Here is a 17,400-nt window from a genome sequence, read left to right on the forward strand (position 1 = left end):
TTAAAACGACACTACGCATGTATTTGCGAATGGCTGCAGTTTGGGGATGCGGCTGGGCCCCGCTTTCCACGGCCTCAGCCGGACCGGGGAGCCGGGTGGCACCCTGGCTGGACGTTCTCTCTTCATGGCTCCTGCACATGCCTGGCGTCTTTCCTCACAGCAAGGGTCTCGGGGGCTTGGGTGTCTTACCCATGGCTGGCTGCCCCCAGAGCACAGAAGCAGGAGCTGCCAGGCCTTCATGATGCACGTGTTCCGGAGGCACAGAAGGTGCCTGCACATTATTCCGTTGGCCCAAACTGTCCCGGGGCAGGCCCACGCAGGGGGAACGGACTCTGCCTCTTGCTGAGGGAGGGACAGGGCGCTTTGCTGACCAGAATGTAGGATGGGAAATGCTGTCGTGGACATTGAGGACACAGTCCGTCACAGCCGGCCTGCGTGAGAGAAAGGAGGGGATTAATGCCCCTGGGGCAATCCTAACCAGTGAGGGTGGGAACTGGTGACTAAATGCAGGTCCCTTGACCTTCAGGGACAGTTTTGACCCTGGACAGGTTCTTTAGGGGTTCCCCAGCGGGACTGAGGCCCCAGTGCCCACAGGGAACTAGCTCAGTGATGCCCCTTAATTGCCTATTGTTGTTTCTCCAGCTTTCTCTCCCCCTCCCCTCTGCTACTTCCTCCAAACATCCCCCGGCTCTGGTCTTAGGCCTTCCTCTCCTGAGAAACCAAACCAAGACACTCAGTTTCCTTGTTTGAAAAAAAACCCTTAATGGGGGCTGTAAAATATTGCACCTGCCTCCCTGGGCTGTTGAGTAATCTGGCGGGAATGGATGTGAAAGGGCTTTGTCAGCTGGCTGCTGGGAGCTGACGTGAGTGGTCACTTTGAGCACAGGTACCCCAGAAGGGAAGCATGGGGACTGGGGGCCACTGGGTGGGAGTCTCTGCCCCCAGGTCATTAGGGCTGCCCTGGGGTGGTGAGAAGCGAAGACAGAGTGGTGTGGGGAAACACGAAAGGGGGTGCGGACAGAGGTGCTTTCTGGGGTGTGGAGAAATGAGGTGTGCTGTGTCTCTGTCCTGCCCACCACTTCAGGTGACTTAGCAAAATTAGATGACTCATCAGGCCACCGCAGCCCCAGACAAGGTCCCTTAAGATCATCCGCCCGGCTTTGCTGGAACCTGCCCTTGTGGAACGAGCCTTGTGGATTTGGCCTCTGCCCCGAGGAAGAGAGGAGCTGAATTACCAACAAGAGAGTCCAGGCCTCAGGTTCATTCACCTCCGTTTGTAAACAACAAACAGCTGAGCCCTCCTCCACGCCAGGCCCAGACGTAGGGATCCAAAGGTGAGGCAGCCACGGCCCTTCCTCACCGAGGCTCCCAGGCAGGGGCGGGGTGTGGACAGGGGACAGGAGGCGGAAATGGCAGAGAAGCCGCAGGCTGCTGTGGGAGGTGCGCTGGGCACCGGGGTGGGGGGGGTGGGGGGTGGGGGTGGGGGGGGTGGGGGGTGGGGGTGGGGGGGTGGAGTGGGGGGGTGGCGGTGAGGGTGGCATCTGACCAGAATTCAGAATGGGGGCAGATAATTGGGGAACTCTTCCCAGAGAAGCTGATGCCCACCTTGAACCCCAGCAGGTCTTAGGACTATAGCCAGGAGGCAGGCAGGACATATCCCTGGCAGACGAGACTGTGTGGCCCTGGGGAGGCCTGGCTCATTTGAGAAACGTCACTGTGGCCAGAAAGAGGTGGAGGAGGGTGGAAGGTGAGGCTGGAGGAAGATGTGGGTCGGGAAGAGCAGTGGGAGCCCCTGAGGAGTCTAAAGCACGAGATGAAGGAGTCGTGTTCGAGTTTAGGATACGTACTGGAAGGGGGGCCAGCTAAGGGGCTCATTCATTCATTCAACAAACATCTGTGGAGTCCCTGCTCGGTGCCACGCCCTGTGTTGTGGGGATCCAGATGAGGGCTGTAGTGGCCAGGATGGTGGACAGGATGGAGCAAAGAGACAGAGATTTGGGGGTGCACTCTCACTGTTACACAAACACATCCTGGCAATTCACAAACTGGCATCTGGTTCCTGGACCAGTTGTGTATGAATCTGGAAATTGGGGACCTATTATTTCAGGGGTGGAGAGATGACTGGCAGGGCTGAGCCCAAACTTCAGGGGCCCACAGAAAGGCAGCTATTCCAGGAGACCCCACCCACAGCGGCAAACTCTGCCTACCTCCCTTTCCCTCTTCTCTCTGCCCCAGGCTCTAGGAAGCTTCCAAGCAATCGGTCTGAGAAAAGCTACTTTGGCCCTCGCCAGTGAGGGGGTGAAACCCAGACGTCTCGGTTTCTTTTTATCAGTCCTGGCAGGGAGCTAAGTGACTCCTCCAGGATCACAAGGGACGGCAGAGGCCCAGCGGGGAGACCGAATTTGTGCTTGCTTCTCAGTGTCTGTGCTCTGCTCCCCCTCAGTCTCCAGACTCTGAGGCTAGGAACTGTCTTCTCCATCGGACTGTGGGCTTTCTGTGGGTGTCTCCCCAACGAGATTAGAAACTTCTGGAGGACAGCATGAGGAATTGTAATGCAAGTCAGGGAAGCTGTGTTTGCTGCTGCCTGATGGTTTGAATTTGCAAAAAATAAAACACCTGCTGTAAGGATTAAAAGATAAAATAGAAGAGTTCAGAGTGAAAGATCCTTGAGAAATAAGGACAGGATATAAATACCAAGCACAAACCATGAAAAATGGCCAGAAAGGAGAGCAAAGGGAACCAGACCGTAAACCCTATGAATGCAGGGATTTTTGTCCATTTTTTACACACTGTTGTTTTCCAAGTGTCCAGGACAGAGCCTGGTACATAGTAGGTGCTCAGTGAACATTAGTTGAAGAAATGACAGTGGAGAGCAGGGTGCCAGTTCACTACAAGGGCAGGGAGGCTGCTTGGGAGCGGGCCCACTGGAGTGGGAGTGTCTGCCTGGGAGCCCCATGGACATCTGGGGTTGAACAATGCACCCCATGAGGCTGTAGGTCTCACTGACCCGGGTCATGAATCTGGAGTCAGCAGAGGGATTCCCCTGCCAGGGTCCTCTCCCTTGACCCCCAAATCACCTCTTCTACTGTCCATCCCTCGACAGCTCAGGCACTGTGCCTGCATGATACCCCTCCGAAGCTCTTGAACCCTTAGGAACTTGGGGTGCCTCCCGGGCCCCACCCTCTGCTCCAGCTGCTGTCCCTCCCCATTTCCAGACCTTTTGCTCAGAAAGCTCTGGACTAATCTTAGCCACAGTGGCCAAGACCACACCACCCCAACCTCGTGTTTGTGTCTTATCACCCGTGAGCACGATTCTGTGGAGCTGTGCCCCAATAATCATCTCCTTAACTGCAAACAGGGCTGATAACCTGCACCACAGGGAAGCGCCACACTGTGTTTGCCAAAGGACTTGGGGAAATGGTCAAGCGCAAAATAAAGGCAGTGCTTAGTGTGACGAAATTACCTTGAGGCTGAAAGGATCTAAATCAAAACCAAAGAACCTTGGGCCTGTGTGTGTGTGTGAGAGAGAGACACACAGACAGACAGAGGTGATGTTTAGGCAGAGGGAGGGATGATATCAAGTAGTTGAGAACTGGTTGGTATTTTAAACAATGATCCTTTGTAAACACGTCTACCGTATACCCTCATGAAATATGTGGCTTGCTCCTGAAATCACAGAACTTTTCATTTTTCCCGACAGACTCTGAATTCTAACTGTCCCGGGTGGTGTTGGGAAGCAAGCCCTTGAATTGGGCCAGAAGACACCAACCTCAGCAGCCCCGTGCAGGGCTGCGTGGGTGTGAATCCAGGCTCCCCACCTGTTCAGGTCTTGCACAATCATCTCAGGGCCTGTTTCCTCACCTATAAAACAGGGATGTTAATACCCACCTCACAGAGCTGTTGCAAGAGCAAACGAGTTCATTTACATATCACTGGATTAAAGCAGGTAGAACAGTGCCGGAGAGACTGGTGTCCCGAGTTTGCTATGACCACCCTCCTCTCTCCCTATGTTCCCGGCTCCTTCCTGGTTCTTGGACCCCTTCTGCAATGGTCCTTCCCTATCCCCACCCAGACCTGTTTAACTGTCACCTCCTCCAAGGGTGTGCTCTGCCCACCTCTTAGGTAGCCTGTCTCACCTTTCACGGTTTCTCCCTTCCAGACCACCCAATTCTCCTCTTGGCCCTGAGGCTGTCCTCACTCCTCCCTGATCTTCCCAGACTGCCCTCACCATATTGCCCCCCACCCCAGCCCCCTCTCCCCCATAACACAACACCAGGCTGGCCTGTCCATCTCATGTTTTATTGTAAAAATGTTAAAATAAATTACATTTGACATCATTGCAGTATGTACATACAGTGTGTGCGATTCCAGGACAGCCAGTGACACCCCAGAAAGGTGGGGTGAGGAAACCAAGACGAGCGTATTAAAACATTTCACAGAGAACAGAAGGCCAGTCCTCACCCCACCGTCCAGCCAGCACAGCCCTCGGTCACAGGGTGAGGGGGGTGTGGACACACATGTCCACCGTCGTCTTCACATGTTGAGGGGAGGGGAGGTTCTGGCCCTGTGTGGCCCCACAGTACTGGGGAGGGGGCTGAGGGCGGAGAGGGTGTTGGAGGTCAAGGGTGGTCACTCACCTCCTGCCCAGCATCCATTGCCTGTGATGGGTACCCCAACTTGCTCACCTGATCAGTGCCCTCCCCCACTCTGTGTGGGGACTCTAGACATCATGACCTTGGCTGAGGTCATCACTGAGGTCACTGAGAAAGGCCCCATTGAGTTGGGGGTTGGGTAGGAGGGTGAACACTGAGCTTCCCAATCCTTGGGACCCTGCTCCTTTTTTCTCTCCTTTGGCTCTAAAGCCAACAACAGATGCTAGGTATATAAAAACAGCAGTTTATTTAAAAAATAATAAAACAGACAGGGCAGAGTGGGCCGGCCCCAGAGTGGGCCTCACGGAGAACCTAGCAACTCTGCCAGCCCCTTCCCAGAAACATACTGTGCAGTTTCACATTGTCTTTAGCTCCCCCAATCACAAATCCTTTCCTCCCTCCCTCTCTCTCAGACACACACACACACACACACACACACACACACACACACACAAAGGCTGCAGGGAGGAGCTTGATTCACATATTTGGCCATTTCCATTTGTGAGCCAAGGGCCAGCCAGGGAGCAGCAAGGTCCTTGTTCTGGGCATAGGGAGACGGGAGGGTTGGGGCAGAGCTGAGCTGGCTCCTGCAGCTTCCTGGCCACCAGCTCCAGGAGCCCAGCCTCAGTGGCCATGGCCTGTCCCTTCTCTTCTTTCCACCACTTCCCGGGAGGCAGAAAGCCCGCATCTACATCACTTGGCCAAAGGGTATCTGAGACAGGGACTGCTCTCCAGGCTGGGCTCAGTCTCAGGGAATCATCAAGGTCTAGGACCTTGGGCACATAGGACTTGCTCCCGTCTCAGGAGTGTTGCAGTGCCGGCCTCTGTCTCCTCACTCCCTCCCCCAGGCGGTCTCGGCCCTACTGAGGTTTGCAGTAGGGGCCAGTCAGGCAGACAGGGGCTGGGGGGGGGGGGATTCTTGCCACAGGCAGAGACCTGCTCCTGCAGAGGCCTGAAGTGCCCAGCCCCCACCCCCCAGCTGGACCTCCAAAGGCAGGGCCCTCACTCTCTTGGAAATGCCAGCTCAGTGCTGAGCACACAGAAGTTCATTAATACTGGTTAAGCTCAACAGGCCAGGGCCCCGACCTAGGAGAACCGTTTGACATTCTCAACCGTATGATGGGGCGAAGGCCCATGCAGTGCAGGCCTCCTCGGGGTCAGTCTTGCCAGCCCATGGTGTCTTTGAACCATCAAATAAACCAGCTGTGCCCAGGACAGACGCCTCCCACCGCCAGGTGCCGCTCAGCTGGAGAAGAGGCCCTGTCCTGGGGACGCCACGCTTGGCAGGTGGCATCTAGCTGGAGGGGATGAAGGTGAGGAAGGCCCTGGCCCCCCACTCCCAGATCCAGGGGGTCCCAGGCACAGCAGGACAGCCCAGGATGAGGGTAACAGAAGCCAGAGGTGGAGTGGGGAGCCGGCCCCGCCTCACGTGCCCCTGGGGCAGTTGTCCTTGTTGTACTCGTTCATGAGCTGTTCGTAAGGCACAGAGAACTCCGACTCGGTGCTGGTGAAGGTGGACTCGTCCGAGGAAGGGAACTCGCCCAAGTTCAGGGGCGCCTCAGCCCCAGCCTCCTCCTGGGGCCTCTCCTCCCCGGCCAGGTTGTCCTCCAGAGAGGACTTGGACGTCTCTTCATCCAAGAGGCTGGTCTCCTCGTTCGCAAAGGTGATGTTAGGGTTCTGGAAGATGAGGGGGTGGTAGTCCTGGGCGTCCCACGGCTCGCCCTCCTCGCTGATGCGGTCCAGCTGGTTAATGAACACCTCAGAGGTGGGGGAGCCATCCTCGGGGGGCCCGGCCCCAGCCTCCTCACTGGGGGACCGCGACACATGGCCTTTGCTCCTTAGTGTCTGAGACACCTCCTCTAAGCTGGGCACCCGGTTCTTGGAGTAGAACACCAGGGGGACCAGGGAGGCAGGGACACCCTGCAGCCCGCCGCCCTGAGGGACCAGGCCCGATCCTTGCCCCGGTCCTGGTCCCAGTCCTGCTCCAGGTCCAGGTCCAGGTCCAGGTCCCATCCCCGGGACCCTGTCCCCACCCCCACTCGTCTTCATTGCCTTCTTCCCAATCTGCTTGATGAGGTCGTTGTAGGTCTCCTCCTTTTTGGACAGAAAGCTGAAGATGTTGACGTCCTTGGAGGCAGTGCTCCCTGTCATCTGCAGAGCCTTCTTGGAGTGTGGAGAGCTCTCGAAGGACTCCTTCCGCCGTCGCCGCCTCTTCTTAATGGCCTTGTGGACCTCCACAAACATGCTCACCTTCCAGTTGACAAACAGGGACAGCCAGGCCAGCCCCAGGTAGATCCAGAGCTCCACAAAGTAGCGGTACAGGGCGTGGTAGTTGGCGCTGGGGTTCACACCTGAGGACAGAACAGGAGAAGCCCAGGGGTCAGGAGCACATCAGTGGGACGTGGAAACACCTAAGGTCAAAGCCTCCAAGAGCGGGCATTGTGCCAGAGCACAGGACACACAGTGGGACCCACTGAGAAAGGAAGGAGGCCTGTTCTAGAAGCTGGCATGTCCCATCGCCCGCAGGGCCTTGGTCCAGGCACTCAGGTGCCTTTCTCAACCCTCAGCTGCCTGAGCCTCAGTTTCCTCAGCTGCCAGAAGTTAGGAGAGTGGTTCGCTAGGCTGAGGGAGGCTCAGGGGACAGGGTCGCCGGGAAGGCTGGTATTGGAGCCAGCACACAGGGCAGGAAACAGCCCACGAATGTTTGCCTTTCAGTTAGTCACCTATCCTGACACCTAGCTGTTTTGTGTACGTTTTTTGGTGTATTTGTTATAGTTCAGTTAAAACCAGGATGAAAAGTGAGGGGCTCTGACACCCTCACTGAAGAAACAGGCTCAGGAGTTTAATAGAAACGAGGCTGGGGGTTGGCCGAGAGGACGGTGAGCACTGGTCCCAGGAGGAAATATTCGGGACAGCCCTGATTCTCCTTCAGTGAGGGCTGGCCTGCCTCCTGGTTTCCTGTTTCTGCCCTCCTTGGACTGGTTCCTCCCACAGCGAGATCCTGACACCTGCTCCAGGGAGCCCTCCCGGGTCACCCCCCACAGTTCTGGCTGTTTTCCTACATTGCAGGATTATCTGAGGCTGTGTGCTTTCCACTTCCAGCATGTTGGTCTGTATCATTATGTATCCTGTAGCCTCCTCTCCTCCCCCAGGCCCCCGGAGCTAGGGAGCAGCCTGGAACTAGAGAAAGGGGGCTCTGTCTGGGGTGGGGGCAGGATTGTACCTCCCTCATCGGACTGGAGGTTCCCCGACGGCAAGAGCTGTGTCTCCCCCTGCAGACAGGGGGTGCTGCTAATCTTACTCAGGATCTTGGGCACAAGCAGGTGTGATGACAACCAGGGCACACACTTATATAGCCAGGCCCTCTCCTCAGCGCCGATGAACAGTAACTCAGTTGACTCCTCTACCGCCCTGGGAGGTAGGCACTATTACTTTGGGTTTTTTGTTTTTTTTTTTAACCAGTTTTACAGGTAAGGACACTGAGGCGGAGGTTTAGTGTCTTGCTGGAGCTGAGAAAGTATCCTCAAACATGCTGTGTGCTTCTCCAGTACGGAGGCTTCTCCTTTGCCTGCTCTGGCACCACAATGGCAGGGTTGTGCCTCTGTCTCAATTTATCTCCCAAAACAGCAGGCCCAGATCTGCCAGGTCAGTGGAGTGTTCAGGCTTCTCTTTCCTGCTCCTCCCCCCACTCGGCTGCCCCCTGCCAGCATTCCTGAGTCTCCACTTACAATGGGGCAGAAGGGCCTGACCTGTCCCTGCCCCCTGGATGGGGGAGGGAGAGACCAGAGGCCCCTGGAGCAGAGGCTGAGGTCAACCGGGCAGGGCAGCAGGCATTAGGGGAACAAACACTGGGTCAGTGTGGCCAAACGGGGTGTCAAGAAGATTAAGAACCAGGATACTGTGCTGGCCACAGGCACAAGTACTAGAGTGATCGAGTGAAAGGACAAAGGAGCCAAAGAACCTTATCTTCTGCCTGGATTACATAGGGGAGGGAGTGTCTGGGCCCAAGGAGCTCAGGAAAAAGCCTCTCTTGTGTTTAAACTGCCTGTGGCAAGAGTAAAGTTTCAGGCCTCTGAGCCAAGCCTCTGGGGTAGCTCCCTCGAATCATATGAATGATGGAAGGAAGGCAGCTCTGTGACAGGGAGGGCCCTGGCTTGGCCCAGGGGCTCTCTGGGCAGCAGGCACCAACCCCGCAGGTAGAAGGCTCACCCCCTAGCTAGTGCCCCGAAGTTCAGGAGATGGGCATGCATGTGCCTTTCCCAGTCTCCAGCCTGCTAGGAAGGGATCAAATGCTAAACACCCAGAGAGGAGAGGAGACGAAAGCCACATCCCAAGAAAGGGAAACAGGCGTCTTCTGCAATTGCTCTGTGCCTTGGTTTCCTCTTGCAACTGGTAGAGTGGAGAAAGGGCCCACGACACAAATGCCCACTGGGGCTCCCGATGCAGGTCAGCTGACCCGAGGCTGGAGAAGCAGAGAAAGAGAAGGTGGGGTGGGCAGGACTCACCGGCCACGAAGTCGCCGAAGCCGATGGTGGAGATGGTGATGAAGGAGTAGTAGAGGCCCTCAATGTAGTCCCACTCCTCGGTCACCATAAACACAAAGGGTGGGATCACCAGGTGGACCAGGACGCCCCACACGATGAAGATGGCCGTGCATGTGATTTGTGCCTTCCGCTGATGGGATGGAGGGGAGACCGAGTCAGACAACGGTGGCGACCAGGGGGTCCCAGCAGGGACACCCAGAGGGCTGGGGAGATGGACAGAGGAGAGGCCAGCGGGGCGCCACACCTGGGAGGAGGCTCACTGCCCAGGGTTGAGGGGAAGGGGAAATGATGCCAGCCTGACCCAGGAGGACAGGGGGCTCTGAAACTGGCCTCTTGCCCTCTAACACCTCTGTCCAATTCTTAGATCCTTCCTACCCTCCCATCTCCTGCCAGGCCAGGGACCCCCCCATCTCTGCCCAGCACCTAGGGTTGGGGACATACCAGGCTCACGCCTCTCTTGGTGAGGAACTGGCCCAGCCGCTTCGCTCGTCCCCCGAAGAACTTGCCCAGGGCACTGATCCATGTCAGGCAGAGTGGCACTCCAAAGAGACCATAGAAGACACAGAAGAGACGCCCAGCGGGGGTTTTGGGGGCCACATTGCCATAGCCTGAGGATGAAAAGTGAAGCTAAGAGCAGGGCCGCAGCTGGGGTAATGGAGTCAGACTTGGAGTGGGCCCTGCTTCCACCACACACACACACACACACACACACACACACACACACACAGAGCTAGAGGGACACCCGTTCTCTAAGACCACTTGCTCTTGACCTAATATCAATGCTTGGGAAGTGACATTTCTCTTGATCACACTATGATCATGATCTTTTACAGCACTTATGATGGTGTGGGCTGTGGCTCTGCCATCGGACTGGGAGCTCCCTGAAGGCAGACGAAGCCTCTACCATTAGCAAGTCTTCTCAAGTCGGTATATCCATGTGCAAATTAGAAAAAGACACCCTTCTCTGGGTAGATACCCCAGAGGCACTGTGGCAGATGGTCTCTGAAGATGGACATTCTTCATTCTTGCCCTTCTCCTGCAACCCTGCTGCTCCTGTCAAGCTGGCGTCTAATTCCCCTCCCTCGGAATCTGGGCTTTGGTGACTTGCTTGACCAGTGACAGCAGGTAGGCTAGATCTAAGACTGCCGCCTCTCCCCTTGATCTTTTGAAATGCTCGCTTTGGTATTTGCCCTCCTGGAACCCACACTATAGGTTTTCCCTCCAGCTGAGCTCCTGGCCAACAGCCAGCATGAAGCATCAGCACGTGATGGAAGAAGACGTTGTGAATGTCCGCCAGCTAGGTCTGCAGACGAGGCCGGCGCCAGCCACCGTGACCACTGCTGCCTGGGAGGCCTCAAGCAAGAACCGACTAGTGGAGACCAGCGGACCCACAGAATGGCAAAAGATAAGAAGTTGTGTCTTTTAGTTACTAACTTCTGAAGTGGCTTGCTATGCAGCCATCCACACGTAACCAGAACAGACACAAGCTTGGGGACCAAGCACGGCTAGGTTTGTATAGCGAGTGGCCTGCTTGGCCCCTTGCATGGCTCTGACTACTAGGCCGTGTCTTTCTGCTCCAAGAACCCAGGTCAGGATGCCTGCACAGCCTCCCAGGCACAGCCAGTCACCAAGGATTTCTAAATCCCAGGAAGAGCGTCAAAAGGACAGGCTGCAAAGGGCCCAATTTTACCTCGACAAGGCAGTGTGACCAGAACTGTACTCCCATAAGGTTCTGCGGAGCTAGGGCATGGCAGTGCATATCCTGAAGGTCCCAGAAAACTTACCGATGGTAGTGATTACAGTGGCTGCAAAAATCATTGCATTGGGCCAGTTCCAGTTGTTGAAGGTCTGGTTCCCTGTGATGGCCACGCCCTGTCCTGCAGCATCAGATACGACCTAAAAAGAGAGACAATGAAGGTCAAAGGAGGCCAGACTAACAGATGCTTTTTAAGTAACAGCACTCCATTAAACTCCTTATAAGCATTCATTAATCATCACAATAACAAGTGGCATTATTGTTTCCATTTTATAGATGATGAAACATTTTATAGAGGATCAGAGGTTAAGTGATTTGCCCAAGGTCACAGCTGTTAAATACAGTTGCTTCTCAACTTACGATGGGGTTACATTCCAATTAGCCCTGAAAATGCATTTAATGCACCTAACCTACCAAACACAACACCTTAGCCTAGCCTACCTTAAGCATGCTCAAAACATAGCATCCAAAAAACACTGTGGAGTGTTGGCTGTTGACCCTCATGACTGCGGGGCTGACTAGGAGCTGTGGCTCGCTGCTGCTGCCCAGCATCACAAGAGTATCCTACTGCATTATCACTAGCCCAGAAAAAGCTCAAAATTCACAATCCCAAGTATAGTTTCTACTGAATGCATATCACGTTCACACATCATAAAGTCAAAAAATCATTAAGTCAAGCCCCTGTAAGTCAGGGACCATCCATAGGCGATCTGGCTCCAAAGTCCATCCTCTGACTGAGCCAGTGCTTCTCAGACTTACATGCACCAGAGTCACCTGGAGAGCTTGTTAAATCAACAAGCTGGGCCCCACCAGTCTCCGATCCAGTAGGTCTGGGAAGGGGTCCAAGAATTTGCATTTCTAACAAGTTCACAGGTGGTGCTGAAGCTACTGGTCCAGGGATCACACAGAGAGCCACTGCACTAGACTGTTCTGCCTCTTAAAGAGGGCACAGGAGGACCCTTACACCACCCTCAGCTCTCCACAGAGAAGTTCTACTGCAGAGTTGGCGTGGGAGGGACCCTTATACACCCTTCACCTCCACTGTTAGGATACCTACTGAGGTCAAGCTCAGTGAACTCCTGGATCTGTCCTCCAAGACCTCCTTTTTGCCAGGGACTCTATCTTCTTCCCCTACAGGCTCCCCCACCCCCCCTTCTCTGGATTCCTTTATCTCAGCCCTGGGCTGAGCAATTTCAGCGTCTAGGACAGGACAGATCATCGGGTGTATACATTTCAGGGTGACTCAAAATCGTGCTGGCAGTCCCCACAGAGCTCCTGGCAACTGTGGGCAGCAGGTGAAAGGCCACCTGGGGAGGTTCAGGGAGGAGCTCCAAGAGAGGCCTTATCTGTTCTGGGATAAACCGATAGCTGCCAAACCTGTTTCCACCCGACCAGACGCTGCCTCTAACCCATCCTTCAGCTCTGCCTCCATTCACCCTGACCTACCAATGGCAGGGCCTGGACCCAGAAGCAGCTCGCAGGGCCAGGATCTGCTTTAACTCTGGGTCTTCAGTTCTGCCCCTAAGGAGGGCCCCAGGATCCCTCCCACCCCCCATCCAGTCCAGATACCAGGAACTCAGCCATAGTCCCTAAAAAAGTAGGCCTAGGATGAGCGAGGGAAGACAGAGTGAGAGGTGAGAACAGGAGAGACAGGGAAACCACAGCTTTAACCCACCTGCACCTGACTGACGCTGGGGGGAAAGGGAGTGGTAGGCAGGCTGTGCTGAAGGAAGTGCAGGCTCCAGCAGCAGCAGGCCTTGTAAACGAATCTGCAGACGTTATAAAGGATTTTGCACTGACATGCTTGTCCGACAGGCCATCAAACCGCATACTCGCTGCTTGGCCCCTCCCGGCATTTCCAGAGCCCCTCTGGAGGCCGTGGGCCGCCCAGTGCAGAGGCTGCCTCGGCCCTGCCCGAGAGCTTGCCGTCCAGCTGGCCAGGCCCCGTGCACGTGAGGGCACCAGGACATTTTGTTACTCACAGGTCAGCAGGGGAGCTAAAACAAACATGAAGGTCCTTCTAAAAAGGTTTCCCAAAAATGGCATCTTGTTCCAAGCAGGAGCATAAGGCCATGTCCTAGTGTTAAACAGGTGGCCGAGAAAGCAGAACCACTCGGATCCCCATCTTAGAGTGGAGAAGGCAGAGCACGGTTAATTGTCAGGGATATGAAGCGCACATAAGGACACCTGTGAGCGGGAATTGCACCACTGGCCAGGGACAGGTGTGCCTGAAGTGCCACTTCTGGTCATCCCCATGGAATCACGGGAACAGAAAAGTTCGGGAGACCAGCTACCTCTGTTCTCACACAAACAAAAAGGATGGGTTCTGGAAACTCCAACCTGAACTCCCGGGGACTTCCAACAGCAGAACACCAGGCACCCAGAGAGAAGGGGTGGGCACTGGGTCACCAAGAACGAGTCATGCTTGGCTAAGTGCATCTCCCTCTCCAAAGGGGCCGCGAAGCCTTGAAGCTGGGTGGAATGCCGGAAATCTAGATTTAGCAAGGCAGCCGAACACGTTGGATTAAAAACATTCATGTGAACAAGACAGAGAAATGTGGGGTAGAGCTGGGATTAATTTGTGTCCATTTAAAGGCAGATAAACAACCACGAGAAGTAGGATCATTATCAACCTGGCCTGAGGGCCCCACGATCACGCCAAAGGCCTGGCCTCGTCAATATTTTCATGAACAACACACTATGGACAGAGATGGTCGACCAGTTGAATCTGCAAAGGATGCAAAATTGGGGACAGGGCTGGGATGCGAAGATGGCTGACACACCGCAATGAGAGCCTGGGACTCAAAATCATCTGGAAAACTGGGCCCAAACTCACTAACGACTGTCTTTTAAATTTTTCCCCATCTTACACTTTGGGTTAGAGAATATGAGTATAGGAGCAAAGGGAAAAGTCTTTGGGTTTCAGCTGAGCACAAACCAGCACACACTAGAGTAGCTGCCAGAAGAGAAGCACCTACATCTCAGGCCATGTCAACACGTTGCCTACTCAGGGCTGGGAGGTGACGGCCCATTGTTCTCTGAGGGTCAGGCCACACAGGGGGCACTCTGTTCCATTCTGGGTGACTTCACAATACGTTAACTGATGAACCAAGGTCCAAGAGGGAACAGGGTGGCTTTTTGAGCTACTTCAGAATGGACAGCCCTTGGCAGTTGTCCATTTCTGATAAAGGAAAGAGTTTAGACCGAGCGTGAGCACCAGGGGGTATACATCAGGGATGTTGAAGGTGCGGCAAAACAGGGGTTCTCACCTGGGGGGGGTGGCACATTCTGCAAGTGTGTAGAAATACTGCCTGGTGGGGCGGCACTGCGCCAGGCACTGTTTAGACACCAGTGGTGGTGGGGGTGCTGCTGGCACTGAGTGGGCAGGGACCAGAGGAGCTGAATGCCCCGCTCCCCCCATTCCGACACTGTTCCCGCTGAGAAACACTGGCTTGTCAAATGTGATCTGTGACTTGAGAACAGTATGTGCTAAGGAGATATCAACCACAAGAGCTGGCAAAACAGGCAACCAAAGAGGTACTATGGTTGGGAGCTCTGAGGTGGAAAAGTGGGGCTTCCTGCCTTCACCCCGTGGTAGGGTGCTCTCTGGGGCACAGCCTGCAGCCTCAGCCTCTGGCCCTAGGTTATCAGGGAGCCACAGCCACATGGCTACCCAGAGAGGGGCCGGCAAAGGGGGCAATTCTGAAGGGCCTCGCATCCCCAGGGCTAGAAGCACCACTAACCCTAGGAACAATCCAGTGGCAGTACTTACGTCTACTGGTTAGATGGGGAAACTGAGGCTGAGAGGTTACGTGGCAGAAATGGGGTAGGTTCTAGACACCTGGTTGCCAATCGGCACAGTTCCCACCTCTCTCCCTTCACTGCTCTGTTTGCCCGGGGCGCCCCAGCACCCCATGTGGTTGCCTCCTCTCTGCCCATGAATCCCGAGCAGTCGGCCTGAGAATCAGCCTGACTCCATCTCAGTGCTGGAGAGAAGCAGGATGTTAGAGCTGCTGTGTGTCAGACACCCCTCTCTGGGGCTTGTATATGTCTAACCCAACAGGTATCACTTGACGGGTGAGGAAAGCTAGGCTCGGGGAGCAGAGGTCTCAGTGTGAATTTGGGGTGTCTGGTGCCTGTTCCCATGTGTAGCTGTGGCTCTGGTCGGATGCCACAGTGGTTATGGTCAGGGTCACCCAGGCGGAGGAAGAGGTCTCCCAGCACTGAGGGGCTGACCCAGGCCAAGGTCATCCCTGGGTTAGGGGGCGGGGTTTGGGGGAGCAGGCAACATCCAGTTAGATTCCGTGTCCTGTCCCTCCAGGGTTAGGGAAACAGCTTTCGCGGGAGGAGGTGGCCCCTGTTCACTCGCAGTATTCTTTAACTTGGCTCCCAAATTCACACAGACAATATTTGCATTTTCCACAGAACCATGGAGAGTGGCGCGAGGGAGACCCCACGCACTGCCCAGGCCCAGCTCTTGTTCGGGGGTTGAGCCGAGCTCCCGCTGCCTCCGTCACCCTCCTATAGAGCAGCTGTGATTTATAGAGGGCTCGCCATGCAACAAGTGTTATGCTAAGCGCTTCACGAGCCTTTAACTCATTTAATGAGGACAGAATCTTGCTGGGAAGAAATGATCATTTTTTCCATTTTACAAATGAGGATTTAAGGCTTAGAGGTTAAGTAAGTAGCCTAAGGTCAGGATGCTCAAAGCGAAGAAGCCAGGAGGAGAAGCCTGCCCATCTGGGCCCCAGCCGCTGTTACCCACTTCCCACACTGGCCTCCTTCGGGTGGCTGCTGTGGCCAGGGCACACTCCCACCCCTGCGCACCAGCTGAAAACACAGTGCCCTAAAACCAGTCCAGCCACTCTGAGGAGCTCAGCATTTCCAGCCAGCCCTCCAGGAGGCCAGATTCAGGCCCTTGCCTTTGGCTTCAGGCAACTAGCTGCCCTCTCCCCACCTTCCCGGGCTCTCACTGTCCATGAAATCTGGGTTCCCAGATGGCTCCTCATTCCTGGGGACCTGGGGTTTCCCATGCAGTGGTGGCGGCCACGTCTCCCCTTCCTGGAGAGACTCATCCCGACGAGTGGGCAGTTCCCAAGAAGGTACATGCGGAGATGGGGAGACAAACCACGACACCCACCTTCAGACAGGGCGGGTGGGGCTGGGGCTGAGGTTGAGCCTTTCCCACCATCGGGCAGGGCTGGGGAAGCCCAAGTGAGGATGGTGGCCCGTCTGGGGATGGCGGCTCTCTGGCACCCAGAGCTACTCCCACCCTGCCTCCAGCTCCCGCGGCAGACATCACGCACGCCAGGCATTACGTGGGGATCACAGAGCTCCTCCTGCTACGCAGGTGGCCTTTCGGATACTCCTGGGTGCTAGCCTCCCCTGGGCCTAGGGGCTGTTGGTGGGACACGGGCCAACCGCCCTCCACCATCCAGGGCTGCGTTCATCTTTAATTCATCCCATCCAAGCTCACTTGGTCCCTCTGGTTGGAAGGTGAAATGTCGCTCATTGCCACTTGCACGGTGCTCGGCAGTTCAGAAAGAACCTTTACGGTCCTGTCACCTAGCCCTCCCAGCCGCTGTGTGAGGTGGGTGGGCCACGGCTTATTAATCCTTACAGCATAGATTATAAAACGGCTAATAGCTGAATACTAGCTGATAAGCGCTCACTTATTATAGGACAGGTACCAACCAAAGCACTTTAACTCAGCCCGAATAAATTTTTACAACCCTATCATGCAGGAACCATCACAGCAGCCCCCTTACCTCAGGCGAATACCTTCCAAGGCCCCCCGTGGACGCCAGAAACCATGGGTAGTACCAGACCCTTAAAATACTATGTTTTTCCTTCACATACACTTTTCTCTGAAAGGAAGCACTTTACGGCTTCCCTTTGGCATAACTGGATGGCCGGCGTCACCACTCTCGCCCTCTGGGGCCATTACTAAGTAAAATAAGAGTGACCTGAACACAAGCATCTCACACACAAGCCAGTAGATCCCATACCCGAGATGTTCCCTAAGTGATGAGCGGGTGGGTTTCGTACACAGCATGCGCCACCGGGCAAAAGCATGATTCACGGCCCGGGAGGGACGGAGCAGGATGAGAGATTTTATCACGCTTCTCAGAACGCCACGCAATTTAAAACTTCTGAATTTGTTTGCTTTTGAAATTTTCCAGTTAATATTTTTGGACTGCGGTTGACTGCGGGTGAAACTACAGAGAGCAAAACCACAGGGAAGGGGGGACAACCGCACCCTTATTCACTGATGAGGAAATGGGGAACAGGCTAATTGAGCAACCTGCCCGAGGCCACAAGCTAGTCGGTGGGGGGGCTGGGAGTGAACCCAGGCAGTCTGAATCCCAGGCCCCAGCCCCATGCTTTCTATAGCTGAGGGGTGGGGTAGGGGGCACGGGGGGGGGGGGGCGCGTTTTAGCAACAAGGA

General features: G+C 55.2%; 1 protein-coding gene across 1 annotated transcript in view; it reads right to left on the reverse strand.

Moving 5' to 3' along the window:
* Window positions 1–5,870: 5,870 nt before the first annotated feature.
* Window positions 5,871–17,400, reverse strand: part of KCNK5 (potassium two pore domain channel subfamily K member 5) — a 34,610-nt gene continuing 23,080 nt past the window's right edge. Inside the window, exons 2-5 of the mRNA XM_016223680.2 lie at window positions 10,981–11,092; window positions 9,638–9,804; window positions 9,158–9,326; window positions 5,871–7,003 (exon numbers count right to left, since the gene is read on the reverse strand). Of these exons, the coding sequence (XP_016079166.1) occupies window positions 6,078–7,003; window positions 9,158–9,326; window positions 9,638–9,804; window positions 10,981–11,092 (1,374 nt within the window). The 3' untranslated portion in view covers window positions 5,871–6,077. The remainder of the gene's footprint in view (window positions 7,004–9,157; window positions 9,327–9,637; window positions 9,805–10,980; window positions 11,093–17,400) is intronic.

The sequence above is a fragment of the Miniopterus natalensis genome, chromosome 5 (assembly GCF_054644295.1).
Source record: "Miniopterus natalensis isolate mMinNat1 chromosome 5, mMinNat1.hap1, whole genome shotgun sequence".
NCBI lineage: Eukaryota > Metazoa > Chordata > Mammalia > Chiroptera > Miniopteridae > Miniopterus > Miniopterus natalensis.